Source organism: Centruroides vittatus, unplaced genomic scaffold (assembly GCF_030686945.1).
Source record: "Centruroides vittatus isolate TY-2023 unplaced genomic scaffold, ASM3068694v2 contig_880, whole genome shotgun sequence".
Classification (NCBI taxonomy): Eukaryota; Metazoa; Arthropoda; class Arachnida; order Scorpiones; family Buthidae; genus Centruroides; species Centruroides vittatus.
This window is the reverse complement of record NW_027122572.1, coordinates 595,525-613,863: the sequence shown is the minus strand read 5'-3', so window position 1 is coordinate 613,863 and position 18,339 is coordinate 595,525. Positions and strand designations below refer to the sequence as shown.

Below are 18,339 nucleotides of genomic sequence, written 5' to 3'. Positions count from 1 at the left end.
TAAAAATAACATAAAATCTTCTTTACTTTTTAAATCTTAAAACAATCCACATAGTCAAATAGCTCCCTACGAGTGACTAATGGATGGAATCAGAGACGGTCCTGGTAGGTGCATGCACGCGGGCTGCCAAATCCCGAGGGTGCCGATGCCGGTCAATGTCAATTGCCTCTTTTGTCGCATCACTCGTATACCTCAAAGGACGCGACAAGGTTGTTGTACATTTTAAACGTTTCTCGCAAAGCTATACAAATCTAAATATGTTAAACTTAATAGATTGTCTGTCATTTGTTTTCTAACCAATTCGTTTTAGGACCAGGGTCCACGGAAATTTCCAAAATTTACAACTTTTCGATCACTCTCATTGAACTGGAAAAATTTCTGTCTTTATTATCTAATATTACGAAGAAATCAGTCCCCACTGTAGCCTACTCGGCTAGAGATTGGTTTGGTTAAGCTTTTAAGTAAAATTCCGGCTCTTTCGGCAGGGTTTTATGTCCCCAATTCTCTAATCTCTTAATTATTTAACTACTACTTAAGTAGAAATAAGTTGAAACCGGTACTTTGTACCTGAATATTTGTAGTCTTGGAGAAAAGTGGAAAGACAAATTTTTATGACAACGGATACATAAATCGTAAATTTAAGGAAAATAAATTCTAGAGCTTTTTCTGTACCTTATGCATCTTTCATTAAATTTAGTTGTAAATGATGTTGCCAAAGTAACAATTAATTTTTTTAACATTGTACAAGATTTTTACAAGTTTTTTCTACATTTCCTTATAGATGGGACATACGAAATCGTAATATCACTGGTTTAACATTGAAATCCGTAAGTAATATAAGATGGGAGAGCGGAATAAAAATATCAAATATTTTAATGGATTTTTTAAAACTCCTGTCAACTATACAGAACTATCATAAAAACATCATACCAGTAAATTCTTATCGGTTGGGTTAAGTTATAAATCTACTCGTGATTCACATAATCGGGCGAGGGCGGCCAAATATCTAGCAGGCAGGCAGCTAACAGCCTAGGACCAGTCCGGGATACAATTGGAAGCGTTATATGTGTAGCTTCCACCAGCTAAATCGGGTGAGGTTGGCGCTCTGTAAAGCGCATGCGCGAATGAGTATAATCTGGCTGTTTGAAAGATGACAATTCAGCGCTTCTAATATTCGAATATACAATAGCAATCTTATCGTTTTTTTCCACATGTAGTATAGAAATTTGTAATAAGATACACAATGCGGTTATAATAAAATATCAATTTTAATTATATGAAAATAATTGCACAATACGTATTTGTTTTTTAGAAAATACAAGAGAAGGGGCGCTTCCACCGCTTCCAATGACGGCACACCACTGGTCCACAGTGACTTTCGGAATTTCTCTGGACTCTCTCCTCGAACCAACTAACCAAAGGAATATTGTAAAGACGAAATTAGCAAAATTTTGTAACAATATTTTTTATTTTATTGAACGGGTTCAAAGTGTAAATGGTAAGCCTGTCTCAATGCCTAAATCACATCCAGGTACGACTGATGTTAATGGTACTATAATAATAATATATTTTGGTTGTTTTCAGTCAAATTAAATGTAAGTTATTTGTTACGTGAATTTTTATGTAATGTGATTTATCTCTTATAACAATGATGGCAAACCTTTTTCCAACAGTGGGTCAAAATTGAATTTAAAATTTATTAACTTCAAATTGCATAAAAAGATATTTAATTGGAGTAATTAAAAGTAAAGTTTATAATTTTTGTTAACTTTACCTATCAAAACACAACAATAAACTCTAAGTGAAAAGAGAATAATAATGTGATTGTAAAAAAATGCATATTTCATTTAATGGGAAACCTCTTGTTTATTTCTAATGATAATTTTTCTATCTAAAGTTCATAATTAGTGGCCTTTAAGTCTTTTCACGACAGCTTTAGGACCCTGCTTTTACACTATACTGTATAAGCAAAGTTTTAAAATCTATCAAATATTTTTTTTTATAATTTATAAAAATCTGATTACTAAACTTAACTTTCTAAACATTCAATGTGTGTATCTTGAATGTTTGGAACATGCAGGTTGCTGTGTGACCCATTGATCACAGGCTTGCCATCCACAACTTAACACTATTCCATAATATGTCTATCAAAGAAACACTGCTATTCCAACAATAGGAAAAAAGAGTATAGTAATGTTATCAAAGCTTTACACTCAGAATCTCCAAATGGTCAAATATATTGCACCAGCCATATTGCTAACATAATGCCAAGATCAAGAGCCAAGTTGCTAGCCAGCTACATGTTGACTATTGTTACATAGCCTCATTTAATGTTTGATAGAACACAAGTAAAATATTGGAGATTATCATTTATTTATTATCACCATAAAAGTTAAATTTATATAACAATAGTTTATAATTTTCTGATAATTATTTCTAACTGAAAAAGTTTCCATAATAGTCTTCATTTTCAATCATAAAAAAATAAAATTGAAATGTTTGTTTCTGTTGTATCTAGTTTATTAATCATTTGGAGTAATTTTAATTCTTAATATCATATGCTAATTTTAAACTGGGAAATTTTATGGATACTTTTTTTGAGAATTACACTGGTATATACAGATTTACAGAAAAAAATTATGAAAATTTGATGTTAATTACTAGGTTACAAAATCTTTGGTATGTTTTTTGTCTGTAATCAAAGTACTGAAAATAACCTGTTATTTTTCTCAAGAATCATTTCCTAGATCCATATCTGGATTATATTGTACAATTATAGGCTTACTCAACTTTGCTTTTACATGAAAAATTTTTCACAAAACATGATAATGCCAAAGTTTTAAAATTAATTAATATCAGTAAAATTATTCACACACTAAAAATAAGCCTTTCATATAAGATATATGTATAAAGGGCATAATAATTATTCTAAAATGCATAAAAATTAAAATAAATTGTTTAAAAAAATATTAGACAAATTTAATTTTATTATATACATAAAATTAACAAAGAGATGATTAAAAACAAATGTATAAAAGCTGCCTAACAATATTCATAATATAGGGAACAATATACATCAATATGCAATCAAACAATAACAACATGCGTAAAAATTGTGCTAAAAGCTTTGGTAAGAACAGTTTAAGAATAAATCTGTATGACAAAATATATTTAATATTGTGCAATAATGTTTTTAGTCAATATTTTAAAAAATATAATGATTTGGCAATTCTATAAAATAAATATGGCATTCAATACTTTTCATTTAAAGAAGATATATCACTTTTAATACTTATTTCATCTTCAATTAAACTTGAAATTTCTTCTTTGCTTGTGTAACTCAATTCCTATTATTGAAAATGTTTAAATATTTATAACATAATAAAGAACAAATTACAATTGATTTTATAAGAAATAAAATTATAAGTAATGATTGATTGATTAATAAAAGGCATTAGTGTACATAATGTATAAATATTATTGAATATTTTTCAGACAAAATCTAATCTTCAAAAAGTTCATTGCTATTTTATAGGAACTTCACAGAAACTAATGAACTTTTTAGTTACATTAAAATTTTATATTTTTAAAAGTAAAAAGTTTTGAAATGTGTTTTTTAAAAATTTATGAAAATTATTATGTAGCTCAAAAAGCTTGTTACATGATGTTGAAAATTTTTTAAGATTTCAGATTTAAACATTAACAAAGTATTTGTTAAAAATATGCATAAATCATAATTTGAATATGGCTTTACTGTGTCTACTATCTGACTGTCAAACAAAGACTTTTGCCTTATGCTATGAGGGATAAGGATTTGAGTCTAGGTCATAACCTTAGAATTTTTTGTGTAGTTTGACTAAGGATATATTAAATTCAGTCCTCACCAATGTTACATTACATTGCATTCAAAATCAAGATGAGAATGAAGGTCCTCTTAGTGCCTGAGGTGAGGAATATATTGAGTTGAGTCATAAATAAGTTTGGTTTACAAGGTGTCAAATACTTGCTACATGATTTGTCCCTTCAACTGAGTTTTATTAGTGACTATTAGAAAATAATCTCTAAATGTAAATTTTAACACTAAAGTGTCAATAATGTAATAAAATATTGTTTTTGAATTCATTTAAAATGAAATATTTGAAAGTGCACATATGTCATATCATGTTGTGGGAGTTTTAATTCAGTAATAACACTACAGAAATGGATGAAAAGATTTGCAATGTCTATGGCAGTAGAGTAATTTCAGACAGAACAGTTCAAAAGTGGTTTACTAAATTCTCTTCTGGTGACTTGTCCTTAAAAGATGAAGAAAGACCAGGCTGCTTCTCAGACTTTGATGATAATGTTTTAAAGGTCTTCACTGAGCAGAACCCATGGAAAAACAAGAGAGTTAGCAGAGAAGCTTCACTCATCCCAATCAGCCATCAGTCATCACCTCCAAAAACTAGAAAAAGTGAGCAAGCTGAAAATTTGGGTTCTGCATAACTTCAGTGAACAGAATAAGGCTGACAGAAGGTTAATAGCTACTACCTTGTTTTCTTGGCATAAAAAAGAACCTTTTTTTTTTTGGCTAAAATTGTTATGAGTGATGAAAAGTGGATCACATACAAAATGTCATTTAAAAAAGACAATGGGTTGACAAAGATGATTGATCTCAACTGGACCCCAAGTGCAGTCTGCATGGAAGAAAAATTTTGTTATGTATATAGTGGGATTGTCAAGGAATTATCCATTTCAAATTGTTGCCACACAATGAAACTGTTACTGTAAATGTATACATTCAACAGTTAAAGCAGGTTTAACTAAAACTTCAAGAAATGTATCCTGCACTTGTTAACAGAAAAAAATCTTCTTATTGCAAAACAAGGCAAGACCACACATAACAAAGATTACACAAGAAAAAGTTTTGGAGTTTGGCTGGTCTGTTTTGTCTCATCACCATATTCACCAGATCTGGCACTAACAGATTTTCATCTTTTCCAGGCACTGAAAAGTGCAGTACAATAATGCACCTGCTCACAAAGCAAGATCCATGGAGCCATGGTTTGAGCTAAGCAGTGCTTAGTTGGCCTAAACCAAGACCTTAACACAAATGAACATATTTGGAATGAACTCAAGCAATGGTCTTGTCAGACTGGCTGACTACTGCTTACTGTTCAGTATGCTACAGGAGGAAGGAATAGAAGAAAATTCCAGTAGTAGGAAACCAACACCTAGTGGAAAGCCTACTGTAAAGAATAATATAATGTATGTACGTATGTATTTGTCAATATGTACATATGTATGTATTTGATACTTTTAGTTTGAAAAAAATTTTATATCTAAAACTCATTACAGTAGAGAGTCGTTAATCCGAACCCTGGTAATTCGAATTGCTGGTTATCCGAACGATTTTCAGTCGGATTGTGTCGTGCTGAATCGAACATTTTTGATACTAGATTTACTTCTAAAGTATAATTTTCATGTTTTTATATTCTTCAATATATTTATTTCGTTTGTACAAAATAAATAAATAATTTTTAACGATACAATAGCCTCGATTATTATTATAAAAGTTTTTGTTCGGCTTAAAATTGACGAAAATTCAACACGAAGCGACACGCAACGGAGAAAAATTTGAACATTGGACAGGTTAATATATTTTTTTGTACATAATCGGTTATCCGAACAAATCACTAATCCGAACAACCCCAGTCCCCAATTGATTCGGATTAATGACTCTCTACTGTATTTACAAATAAGTTAAATTTTGATTGTGAAACAAAATAAATAATAAACTGTATAAAAAGTTAAAACTGAAAATTTAACAAAATAAGTTTTATTAATTCCAAAATATACTCTGAAATATCATTCAAAATTGATTTAACTTACCACATTTTCACAGTTAGAGCCGTATAGAATTTGCTTTATATCTTCAGGAACAGACCACAAACTTAAATTATCACTGCTACCTGATTTATCATTTTTTGATGTAATACTTTGGTTTTTATCTTCAGTAACAATACCTAAAAATTAATTAAGAAATGTAATAAATATATTTTATACAAACCATAACAACCAAATAACAAACTGTGCTGCCATTCTGGAGACCCAAGTTTGAATGGGGAGATCAAATTTTTCAGAAACTGCCCAGTTAGTTTGATGGTTAGTTTGACCCAAATATATAACATGTACCATACTTAAATATATTGTGCACCTGGCTGAACCCATGATGAACATAAAAAAGTATCTATTAGTACAAGACAGAAAGATATATAGGACGGAAAGTCATATATATATATATATATATAAAATACATTTTCCATGTTTTTAATCAAATCTGATTTTAGTCAGAAAAAAATCTAAAAAATCAAACATTTAATATTTTTTTATTTATCATGAAACAATAATTTTAAAATTAAATATTACTACATAAAAGTACATATAAAAATATAAATATCTTTAAAAATTTATTTAGTTATTTATAAAAATTTATATTTCTTTACTTGAAAATAAATTATTTAAAATTTATTTTCGAGTAAAAAAATTTTAAATCTTTAATTCACTTTTTATTGTAGGGAAAAATTTATTTATATAAGAAAGTACTAAAAACTAATATAATTTAACAATGACTATCATTGAATTATATCACTTGAATAAAGTGATATTATAAAGTGTATTTAGTATGCTATTCCTGATCCAAGAAAAGGTCTGTTTTGCTACATGTAAAATTATTTTTATTTTCATACATTAAATCTGGAAATGTCTCAAACACAATAAATGCCACCCCCACTACAACACCAATAACAAAACTGATAAAAATGCATGAAACAATAGATATTTTGAATAAAGCATTTTACAGAAATTTAGAGAAATCAAAAAATAGTTTATCTTTAATTTTAGTAACAGATTCTAAAATAAAACAATTTCTCTCAGAATTTTACAATAGTTTAAACATGTTGTTCGACATGTTCCATATTTGGATTTGTACTGGTCAAAAGCATGAGGAAGACCATGATTATGGTCAAAAATGTTAGTTTTAATTAAAATTTATCGATACTGGGATATAATAAGATTCTCATGGGTTGAGTAACAGATTCTGCTAACAATAGAAAAATGATGTAATCTTTACATTAAGGAGACAGTCATTAAAATTTTTAAATAGCTATAAATCTGATCAAAATATTCAATATGTTTGGTTAAACTGCAAAGTCTAAGATGAATTCATGCAAAATCAGGAATGTTAGTAGATGGCAGATGCAAAAGTTTGTTAAGTTCTATATGAAGTTTATTTAACACTGATGAAGAGGCTGAAGCTCATATGGGTAATGCATAGTCAATAACAGATTGGAAGTTAGCAAAAAATAAAATAGCATGGAGAGTATTTTTATTTTATATATTTTTAAAATTATGCCAGAACATACCTAGTCAGATGGAAATCTTTTTAATTAATCATTCTTTTTGAGAATAATTTATTAATATGTATACTTAAGAATAATGTATACATAAATTATAATTTATGTATTCTAATATATATAATTAATGTATACATATGAATAAATTTCAATTCCCAGATAAATAAACAAATATTTTCATATCTTATTTTAATGCAAGAATATTAACATTCCTCATTAAATTTCATTATAGCTTAAAGATTTGTGAGGCTCTGGATATGTCCCGGAACCCACTAAATTTGTTAATATTTTAAAATATAAATTTTAATGTCCATAAAAGGAAAAATTAATAATATTTCTGAGGAAAAGTTTTTTCATCATTAAGACAAAGAAAAAGTAAGACAATGTAAATCCTAAGATCAACTATCTCTAGTTGGGATCAAATTAAATGTCGATTTTGACTCATCCCGAGATCTGGGTTGGATCTCATTACACTTAGTAACAAGAGACGACCACTTAGAAAGTGAGGATGAGAAAAGATAACCAATCAGAATGGGTGATCAGGAACAGAAAGTGATAAACTATGACACTCCTCAGTTAAGAAATATAGAAAAATTAATTTGTTTTCACAAACTCTATCCATTTAAATGACTAATTTCATGCAGATATTTGCAAGTTTAAAAAAATTGCTAAAATTGAAATAGTTTTGATATATTCAATACCACTTTAGAAATTAAAGTGGTATTGAAAACATGGCATTTAACCAATATGCTATTTTGAAAGTATTTTCATCTCAAGCAATCTGTTCTTTTTTCTTTTTAGTTCTGTTTCACTTCCATTAGCAGTTTATTGTAGATGCAATTATAAAATAAGAAAAATGGAAAAATAGACAATATAATGCAAAATACTTCTTTAAGGAAACAAAAAATTGAAATTTATTCAAATAAATGGAATATTTCAGAAAAAATCTTAACTATATAAGTTTTGAAAATGTTGATACTAATTGCTGATCCAAAAGCATATTATCAATACTAGTAAATACAAAAATTTACACTGAATAGATTATAAAACTTAATTAGAAAAAAATAGGTACAAAGCAAGATTGAAGATTAATTTTTAAACAACTATTTGTACACGTTATTCAAAGGAAATGTACAAATATTTTTTAAATGTTTCAGTGTACAAAGGACTTTTTTACATTTTCTAAAGATGCTCTTAGTGATTTTGGAGAAATGAAAAGAACATGTTTAAAGAAATGTATAATTCAGAATAAATTGCAAAATTGGCAGATAATTTACACCATTAGATAAGCTGAACCTGATTTTAAATTACCAATTTAATAGCTAACCCTTGGGTTATCTGAGTGAAAATATGATACATTTATATTTTATTATTATTAAAAATTTGGCTGTTTCAAATTTCTCTTTATTCAAAAATCCAAACTGTTTATAATTTTCATTTATATAAATTTGCATTATTCAAAAAGTTACTTTATAAATGAATTAACAAATACCTGTAGGTTTATTTGAATTTGCAGTGACCTTTTTAGGAGTATTTTTCTGATCTTCAACATTGAATTTTGCAGTTGGCTTTGGTTTTTCAGAAGTTTTCAAATATTTAATTTGTGCACTCAATGGAATATGTTTAGAACCTGAAAATCAGATAAGAATATTAATAAGTATGATAATTTATATATTTTATACTGTAGAATAATTTTGATTTAGTTTTATAAGATTTTCAACAAATATTTTTCTAACAACTTTAAATTTATATTTTATGATGTTTATCCAGGGGAAAGAACATTTTCATGTATTGCATATCTTTTACATTAGATTATCTGACAAACAAAATATTATGGCACACATCTGTCTCATCTACAGAATAAAAAGTGGATAGGTCATAGGTAGTCTACAGTTTATCTGTGACTCAGTTTAAGTGGTCCATAGATCAAATAACTTTGAGAATCATTGATATAAACAATGTCTACATTCACAGTATTGAAATAAATACTGTATGTGCTTTATAATTTTTAAATTTACATTAAAATATATGATGGATATGCATGTTAAAAAAGTATATTATATAGGGTATAGGGTTTGTTGTGTTTTTTTTTTAATTCCCTTACTCTGTGGGTACTAAGAAGCCCTTCTAATCAACCCCATTCTGAGTTTGGTCAGGGTAATCTATTAATCTATTGACATAAGTTCAAGTTCTTTATTGCCGTACAAAGGTACAAGCCTGGTACCGCGAAAGCACAACCGGTTTGAAAATGCATTAAAAATGCGTACAACAGTAAAGTTACAGATGGATAGTGTACAAACACAGCAAACAAGATATTCGATACAAATCTGATATATACAAGGTAATGACAAGTAAGACGAGATAGAAGATATGGAACACTATATACATAACGGGATATATAATAACATACTAGAGATCGCGTAACAAATAAGAATGACATTAAATACAAAGTATTGAATTTGGGACACAATACACAAGACAAGTACATGCCAGAGGTTAAATGCATAAATGGAATCGCGTAAAAGTAATAGTAATACAGTGATGAGTACATGGCTATTAGGAGGTGTTAGCTGATGTATGGAGAGCTGCAAGTTTACAGTATTTGTTGACCAGCTGATTGAGGTAGACATAAGTGGAATGTTCATTGATCAACTCGTTGCAACTCCTTTCCCCTAGAGTTGATTATAGTCTTTAAGTGTTGCCGCTCAGCATCGAGCATTGGGCAGTCGAATATATAATGGAGTGCTCCATCCTGAGTGTCACAGAGGGAGCAAGTACTGTTCGAGTGGTTGGCAAATCTGTTAAGGTAGCAGTGGAAATTACCATGGTTGGTATAAAATTGCGATGTGGAGTGGTTGAGTTTCAACCACTTAAAGTTATTAATGTCCGAGATATGTGGGAAGAAGTTGTTAGTAATTGATTGCCGGTTGTTGTTCCAATCATTTTGCCAGTTTTCGAGAAGATTGTTCCAAAGGATGTGCTTTAAGGTGGAATTGCTCATATTATTATAGCTAGTGGTGAGAGTGAGGTCAGTGGCGGCCTCCTTTGCCAGTTCGTCTGCCCGTTCGTTACCAGGATTATCCTGATGAGCACGAGTCCAGTTCAAGAAATATTCATTGGTGGAATGACGAATAGTGCGGTAAATGTCAGTAACTAGGTGGTGCGGATGTTTGTTTTTAATGCTGGCGATTGTGGCTTGACTGTCAGAGACAACGTTTATGCAAAGGCCAGAGAAATTATTTTCACACCAGTGTATGGCGGTGTTAACAGCAATCTATTGACATATCCAGAACAGACCCCCTCAAAAAATTTCTGGGGTTTTTTGACTCATCCAGTGCTTCACTGACTCATTTCACTGGCAGTTAAGCTCAGCCATCCAGCCATCAGTTTGTTGTTGTTCATGGTTTCAAGCATTTACAGAAGCTTGAAACCTATCCCCACAGATATAGAGAATACTTTATTTCCATGCCTTCAATAAATTCATCTCATTCTTTAAAGAAAAATTTTTAAATAATATTGAATTGAATTGAAAAGAATTTAAATATTTAAAGAGTTTTGTTCTTTAAAGAATATATATCATAGCAAACTCTAAATTAATTTAAAATGTATAAATACATAATTTTTTTTATATACTATAAAGCAGATCCTAAAAATAGAAAGGAAAGCATAATTGTAATAACTGATAAACAATTGTAGAAAAATTTCACATGTAAGCAAAATGAATAAAAAATTTATTGAGAGAAAAGATATAGCTTTAGTATGTAATCTGTTCCTTTTTCATTATAATATAATATGCAATTGGAATTCAAAAGTTACTGATGTTTAGCAAGTAAGATGTGTATATTAAATTTTTATTGAATATCCTATTGTATGAATAAATTGACATTACTTCAGGTGATAGAATGGTCAAAGAATGATGTTAATCACACCACTTCATTCTGTGTATGTACTGATAATGCATCAATGAATTTGCAAATTTATTAATCTATGCTTTCTTATACAGTGGTGCCTCATATAACGTACTTAATCCATTCCAGGTGCATGTCCGTTATACAAAATGCATTTTTCCATAGAAATACATGCTAAAACATCTAATTCGTTCCGCAGCATAAAATAACCGTACTGTATCATAAAAAAAATGAACATGGTTGCGTTCTTTTATTCCTCCGCATAACTCTGTGCAAGTGACATCCGTTAAAAAATTCCTGCGGAACGCGTTCCTAAATTCCGGTGGGAGTGCGTGCCGTCGAACGGCAAAAATGGCCGCTTGTAGCAGTAGTTTATGGTGGAAAGCAACATGGCGTCCTCCATGGTTCAGATAGTTTCGTTTCCGGGTCCATTATGTGGTTTTATGAATGAAAATTTAGAAATTGTGAAAGTGCGAGTTAGCGCACGCAGTGATGTAAGTATCTTTATGAATTTTTTTTGAATGGTAGCCAGCATTCTAATTTTTTTCATGGCTATTTTGAATGCTCTTTCAACAAATAATCCATTTTATGGTTAAATTTTATAATTGGGACTCTTCTTTTGCCTTTAAAAGCTCATATTTTAGAATTACAGATTCCTCCATCACGATACTATCGGTAGTGCGGACGCTGCCATCTTTCTTTCTTTCACCGTCGTTCCTAAATGCCTACAAACAGCAGCGCACTCCCATAGTAGCGGAGACGCAGAGCGACCGCTATTAAAGAATGCACCCATGGAGCAGTCACCAATTATGTCGGAAAGTCCGTTGTTCGCAACCAGTCCGTTGCTCGAGTCACGTAACCGCCAAACAGAAAGTCTGTTGTTCTGAGCATCTGTTATTTGAGGCATACGTTATACGAGGCATCACTGTATTTTGATAGTATATCAAAGGCATTTATCATCATATGTTAATTTGTAGAGTGAAAATTTATTTCCTCTTATTTATAATAATTAATTAATTAATATTTGAAATTTAACTATCTGATGTTTTTGAACTTTTATATATAAGAGGCTTTCAATTAAACTGGAACACCTTGTGCAGATTTGCTCTGTATTGGATACCATCATTGTTCAGAAAAGACCTCACCACTCATTAAACCAGAGTGTATGTTTTTGATGTGACATAATTCAAAGCTGTGCTAGCTGGCTGCATTGGATATATGGTAGTATCAGTCATTGTCTGAAGTATCGTACGGAAGTTATTGTATGGAAGTAAGTAAGAGCAGCAAGCTATTGTGTACTTTTTCATGGCCAAGAGTATTGGTATTAGGGAAAATTATCAAAAAATGGTTCTATGTATGGGGATAAGTGCATGTCTATGTCTCTGACATAGTTGCAAGAATGGAGTAAATGGTTTTGTGAAGGGTGCATATCCTTGGATCCTCAGTTAGCCATAACATGTGACTACATATGATGGTGATTGCATCACAATAAGAGAGATTGCAGCAGAGCTGAATATCAGTAATGATTGCCGATATTCATCTTAGCTGAAATCTTAGCTAAGATTGACACTACTGGAAATCCAATTCAGATGGCTAACAAAACTTTGAAACATGTTAAATCCAAGACATTTGTGCCAATTGATTTAATGGACATTCTTAAGAAAGACAATATTCAGTACAGAGCTTGGGTTACACCCAAACCTTGTACTGAATATTGTCCAATTAGCCCAGATATTCCATTTTTTATTGAATGTCCCTCAGATTTTTCATCATAATAATTAACAAGTTAAATTACTGTTGAATGCCAATTTTGTGGGCCAGATATAACAGATTTCAACAGACTAAACTAGTATGCTGCTCATCTTTACTTACCCCCTACTACAGTTTGGACAATGACTGACACTACTGCAAATCAATGCTGACAGTTGACAGAGCCTTGAATCATTTCACATCCAAAACATTCATGCTAATTGATTTGATGAGTGGCAACCTTTATTTTTAATAAGGATAGTATCCAATACAGTTCAACACTTTATTCCTTAATTGTACTAAGGAATAATACATAGTACAAGGTACTGAACACTACATTATTTTATTATTACATGTATAATATACAAAGCAGTGGCATAAACCATATGGTTTGTGATGCAATACCTTAGAAACAAAAATCAATCATTCTTTTGAAACTTTAGCATTACATAATGTTTTTTGTAAACAACCCTACTCCCTTGTAAGGCTCTGTAACAATTATCTGCATACCCATTCACCTATATCACTCCATACATAATTTATGCACAGTACATGAACCATTATACCTTCAGATACAATAAACAATTTGCATTATCAGATCATTGTTTCAAGTCTTTTTGTCCATTTTATTGAGCATGTACTTCATTGTAGTTTTAAGAAAAGAGTATGATAAAAGTTGAAAGAAGTTGGTTTCACTAATTAATATATAATTATTTTTTCATGAATATATAAAGTATATCATTAACTATAGAATAATGATACAAGATGAAAAATTAGTTAACAAATGAGGTTAAAAATATATATATATTATCTAATTAGGCTTTAAGAATATAAAGATTTTCATATTTTACAAGGAAAATATAAATAAACTTATAAAAATAATAATTTGTTATATTAAAAAATCTCATTTATTCATTTAAATATACAATTATCAAGTAAACAGAAAACATACATACCATATAATTTTCTCAGTGATTGATAAGCTTTCTGCTGTATGCTTGTAAAATCTTCATCTTCATTATTTTTAATTATAAATGTTTCTCCAAGATTAGCAGAAGTGCATTTAGATTTTATATTTTCTGACTTTTTATTTTTTATACATTTAATTTTATTTGCGAATATTTTAGGAATATTATTATTTAAGAAATATGGATAATTAGTTTCTCTTGCATTTTTATATGGCATTCTATTTCTTTTAATAGATGATCTGCTGTTAGATGATTTTTTGTATGACTGATATTTTGTTAATTTATGCTCATTGTTACTTAAATTTTTTTTTGTATTTCTTGTTAATTGAGCTTCTTTGATTTGTAAAATATGTTTATCTTCTGTTAATTCATTTAGTAAAGCAATTGCACTTTTTGTTCGTTTATCAAAATTATCAAGTTGCTTTTCTCTTCTGGGATCTATTTTCTTGATTTCTGTTCTAGGAAATACTTGTGGAACCTAAATAATGATTGTAATAACCCTAATTGTAATAATAAATATTTACATAAATCTGTTCTTGCAATATTAACAACTTTTTGAAATACACTCAAACCTGTTTTTGTGCGGTCTTTTTTGTGCGATTTTTTATATGTGCAATGTGTTTTGTGCAATTATTTTTGTGCAGTATAACAATTTGATTGAAATTCATATACCGCACACAAAAAATCACACAAAACAAATCGCACAAAAACAGGTTTGAGTGTATGCTAATATATAGAAAGTAAAATAAAAAAACAAACAGAATAATCAATAATAATAAAATGCACAAATTCAACTCTATAAAAAAAAAATATATTAATGGAGCATGAAAATTCAAAAATTAAAAAATGCCTTTCTAATTTTTATGTTTCATTAAACCATTTTTATCCTATTAATTAAATTATGTATATTATAAAATAGATATTATTACTACAGTAGAGCGTCGATAAGTGGAACGTTGGTAAGTGGAATGGCTGGAAAGTGGAACGATTTTCAGTCGGACTGTGTCGTGCTGAATCGAATGTTTTTGATACTAAATTTACTTCTAAAGTATAATTTTCATGTTTTTTATATTCTTTAATATATTTATTTTGTTTGTACAAAATGAAGAAATAATTTTTAACGATACGATAGCCTCGATAATTATTATAAAAATTTTAGTTAGGCTTAAAATCGACGAAAATTCAACACGAAGCGACACGCAACAGAGAAAAATTCAACAGGAAGCGATACGCAACGGAGAAAAATTTGAACATCAGACAGGTTAATGTATTTTTTCGTACAAAGTCGGAAATTGGAACAAATCACTAACTGGAAGGACCCCAGTCCCCAATTGGTTCCACTTATCGACGCTCTACTGTACTTAATAATTTTTTTTATCATTCTCATTATGAAAACTTGGATAATATAAAATTTATTAATTTACAGAATGTAGCATATCTGTATTCTAGTAAACTTGCCTTAAAGAAAACACTGATAAAATAAATTATCACGTTAAAGCAACATTTGCCTTTACCCTGGAAAAACGCCATTGTCACAATGCTAATTTTCACACAATAAAACAAACAAATTTTATCAAAATCTGTTAAACTGAACTGTAAATTACCTTTACCGAAGAAATAACTTGAGCTGACTGTATTTTAACATTAGCTAAATTAGCATATAGACATGTTATTAAATGAGAAGTTATTCAAAATAATTTTGAAACCTTTAATTAATTTTAAAACTTTAGAAGTGTTTGATACTGAAGCAATATATTTTAATTCATAGCATAATTTACAAATTAAAATATCAAACAAATGTAATTATGTTTTGAGATATATATTTTCTAATAAAAAATATTTTACATTTATTAGTTTATATTATGAACTAATAATACTTTAAATTAACTTAGATATTAAAGTTTGTAATGTAAAATAATTATTAAATTAAGAAATTATGTACAAATATTAATGCTTGTTTTGTTATAATCAATTTATGCAGTGGTAAATATGTTAATTAGCTTTTGAAATCAATTCCATATTTATTCAGAAATTTTTAAATAATAGTATTTAAAAAATACTTTAAAATAACTTTTAATTCAAATTTCATACATTTCATGTGGTTTTATAAAATCTAAACAATAATAAGACAAATAAATTCAATAAAATTTACCTTGTGCACTTCTATATTTTTCTCATCTTTAGTATGTTTATCTTGTGTTACAGATGAACTAGTTTCTTCAGTAATTGTATCTATAATGGGTGATATTTTATTGGTTTCCTCTGGAAATTTTATTTCAGAAAACAACCAATTCCTTTTTCTGTAAATTAAAAATTAACAATTAAAATAGTAAAAGAATTTAATGTTTTTAATGTAGACTAATATTTCTTACCTATGCTCTTTACTGGGTAATACAACAGATTTTATTTTATCAATATATGTAGCTGTAGATATTTTTTCAGATAAATAAAAATGATTCAAATTCTCCATTGATGATACAGCCTAAAATTTAATATTAAATAAATTGTTACTTGTATATTATGAATTAATGCAATGAATTTATTTATAAAACTTTGTTTCATTCAATCAAATTGGGAAAGAGAGATGCTTAAGGATATGATAAGAATTAATAATAAAATTTATATTTATTAATCTAATTAAATAATATGTTAACATTCCTTTAAATATATTTCAATTAATTACATCAATTTATTAATATCTTTCATCTTTGATTCCTTCTGAATCCTACAACCTTAAAAATGCAATAATTTAACTAATCAACATTCTTAGAGATCTAGTAACTATACTTTTATATGTAGTTATCTCCTAATTTTAACCCCTGTTTTTAGAGGACCATATCCATTTTAATAGATGTTCAAGTATTAAAATTCAGTATATAATTGTTCTTTTATTTTTACCCAGAGGAATATAACATGTAATAAAAAACAGAAAACATAATTGCAATTACATTACTTTTAATTTTTCCACTTTTCACAATGAATAATCTTAAGCCAAATATTTTATTGCCTTCTATCTTTTCAAAATGAGTAAGCTATTAATTGTGAAACAACAAAGAGCAATTTCTTTCAGCTATAATGCACAAAAATATATTGCATTCTGTGTGCCTGAATTTAATTTTAGTCTTTTTTTTTTTTTTTGCATCTACTTAACCTAGACTTTTTTTGCAACCTACTTAACTTGTAACAAGTGAAGTTGTTGATTAAAGCAATCTCCAGCATGTGTTTTGCTCCTCTGTGATGAAGCACTTGGAAGGAATAAGCATGATCTTGCTTTTTCTAGAAAGATCCTTGTGTTTCATCATCATTCTTGTTTGCTGGTTCCTCTTCTTTCTCAGAAGCAATGATGGATTTGTCCAAATCAATCAGTTTTGATAAAGATGAAATGAGGAGACCAGACCAAAATAGTGACAAGCCTCATTTTTACTATTTCAAAAGAATATAGTTTGAAAAGTTGATCAAATTACCAAATCAGATTTAGTAACTGAATGTGTGTTTGCAATTCTTTATTATTGTTTTAGGTTTCCTAAATGGGATACTTGCATTATTTATGAAGAATTATGGCACTCATACTTTACATTGAAGTCTTTTCAGAGGCACTGTATCAGAATTTTGTGGCTTGGCACTATCTTGACCCAAAAGGATAACAATAATCGTATGTTGGAGGTTTGCATGTATTTTTCATCATTTATTCATAAGTTTCATTTGAAAATATTACAACTGTTAGCAATTAAATAAAAATAAACAAGATTATGAGCATTACTTATTACAATACACAATATATAAAATAACTAGAATATCAACATATAACTTTAAGGGTCTCAATCCATAGATATCATATAATGATTTTCAAACAATAACAGAAGTAAAAAAGGGAACATTCAAGAAATTAGTTAAAGATAACTTAAACCAAATTTAATCTCGCATTGTAACTGCTCAATTTCTTTTGTCTCCTCTATACTAGGAATCAAATTTTTGTAGTAAGTGTAGTAATTTAGAAGAAGAAACAGTCAAGAAGTTTCATAATATCTTGTATTTTATTACTGTTGACTGGCCAAGGCTTGTGCTTTGCATATTTGTGCTTTGAACTCAAAGTATTTTTCCCCCTTATTTTGTGTCATGTTATCCTCAAATTCTATCTGCATTTTGAGTTTCATGATCCAAGGCTCAAAATGGTAGCAAATGCCTTGTGAGAACTATAGTTTTACTCCACTCTCACACACCTTTTTTCTAGTATTGAGCAGCATATTTTTTGGGTTGGTGATGTCATGAAAATCATATTGAGGAAAAAATCAATAGTTGGGTTTCATATATGTGGAAAAA

General features: G+C 28.9%; 1 protein-coding gene across 1 annotated transcript in view; it reads right to left on the bottom strand.

The window, feature by feature from the left end:
* Positions 1-2,921: 2,921 nt before the first annotated feature.
* LOC136983345 (protein PF3D7_1417600-like) overlaps positions 2,922-18,339 on the bottom strand; it is a 72,703-nt gene continuing 57,285 nt past the window's right edge. Inside the window, exons 26-31 of the mRNA XM_067280041.1 lie at positions 16,392-16,501; positions 16,172-16,319; positions 14,008-14,497; positions 8,887-9,024; positions 5,872-6,005; positions 2,922-3,347 (exon numbers count right to left, since the gene is read on the bottom strand). Coding sequence (XP_067136142.1) covers positions 3,252-3,347; positions 5,872-6,005; positions 8,887-9,024; positions 14,008-14,497; positions 16,172-16,319; positions 16,392-16,501 — 1,116 coding nt within the window. The 3' untranslated portion in view covers positions 2,922-3,251. The remainder of the gene's footprint in view (positions 3,348-5,871; positions 6,006-8,886; positions 9,025-14,007; positions 14,498-16,171; positions 16,320-16,391; positions 16,502-18,339) is intronic.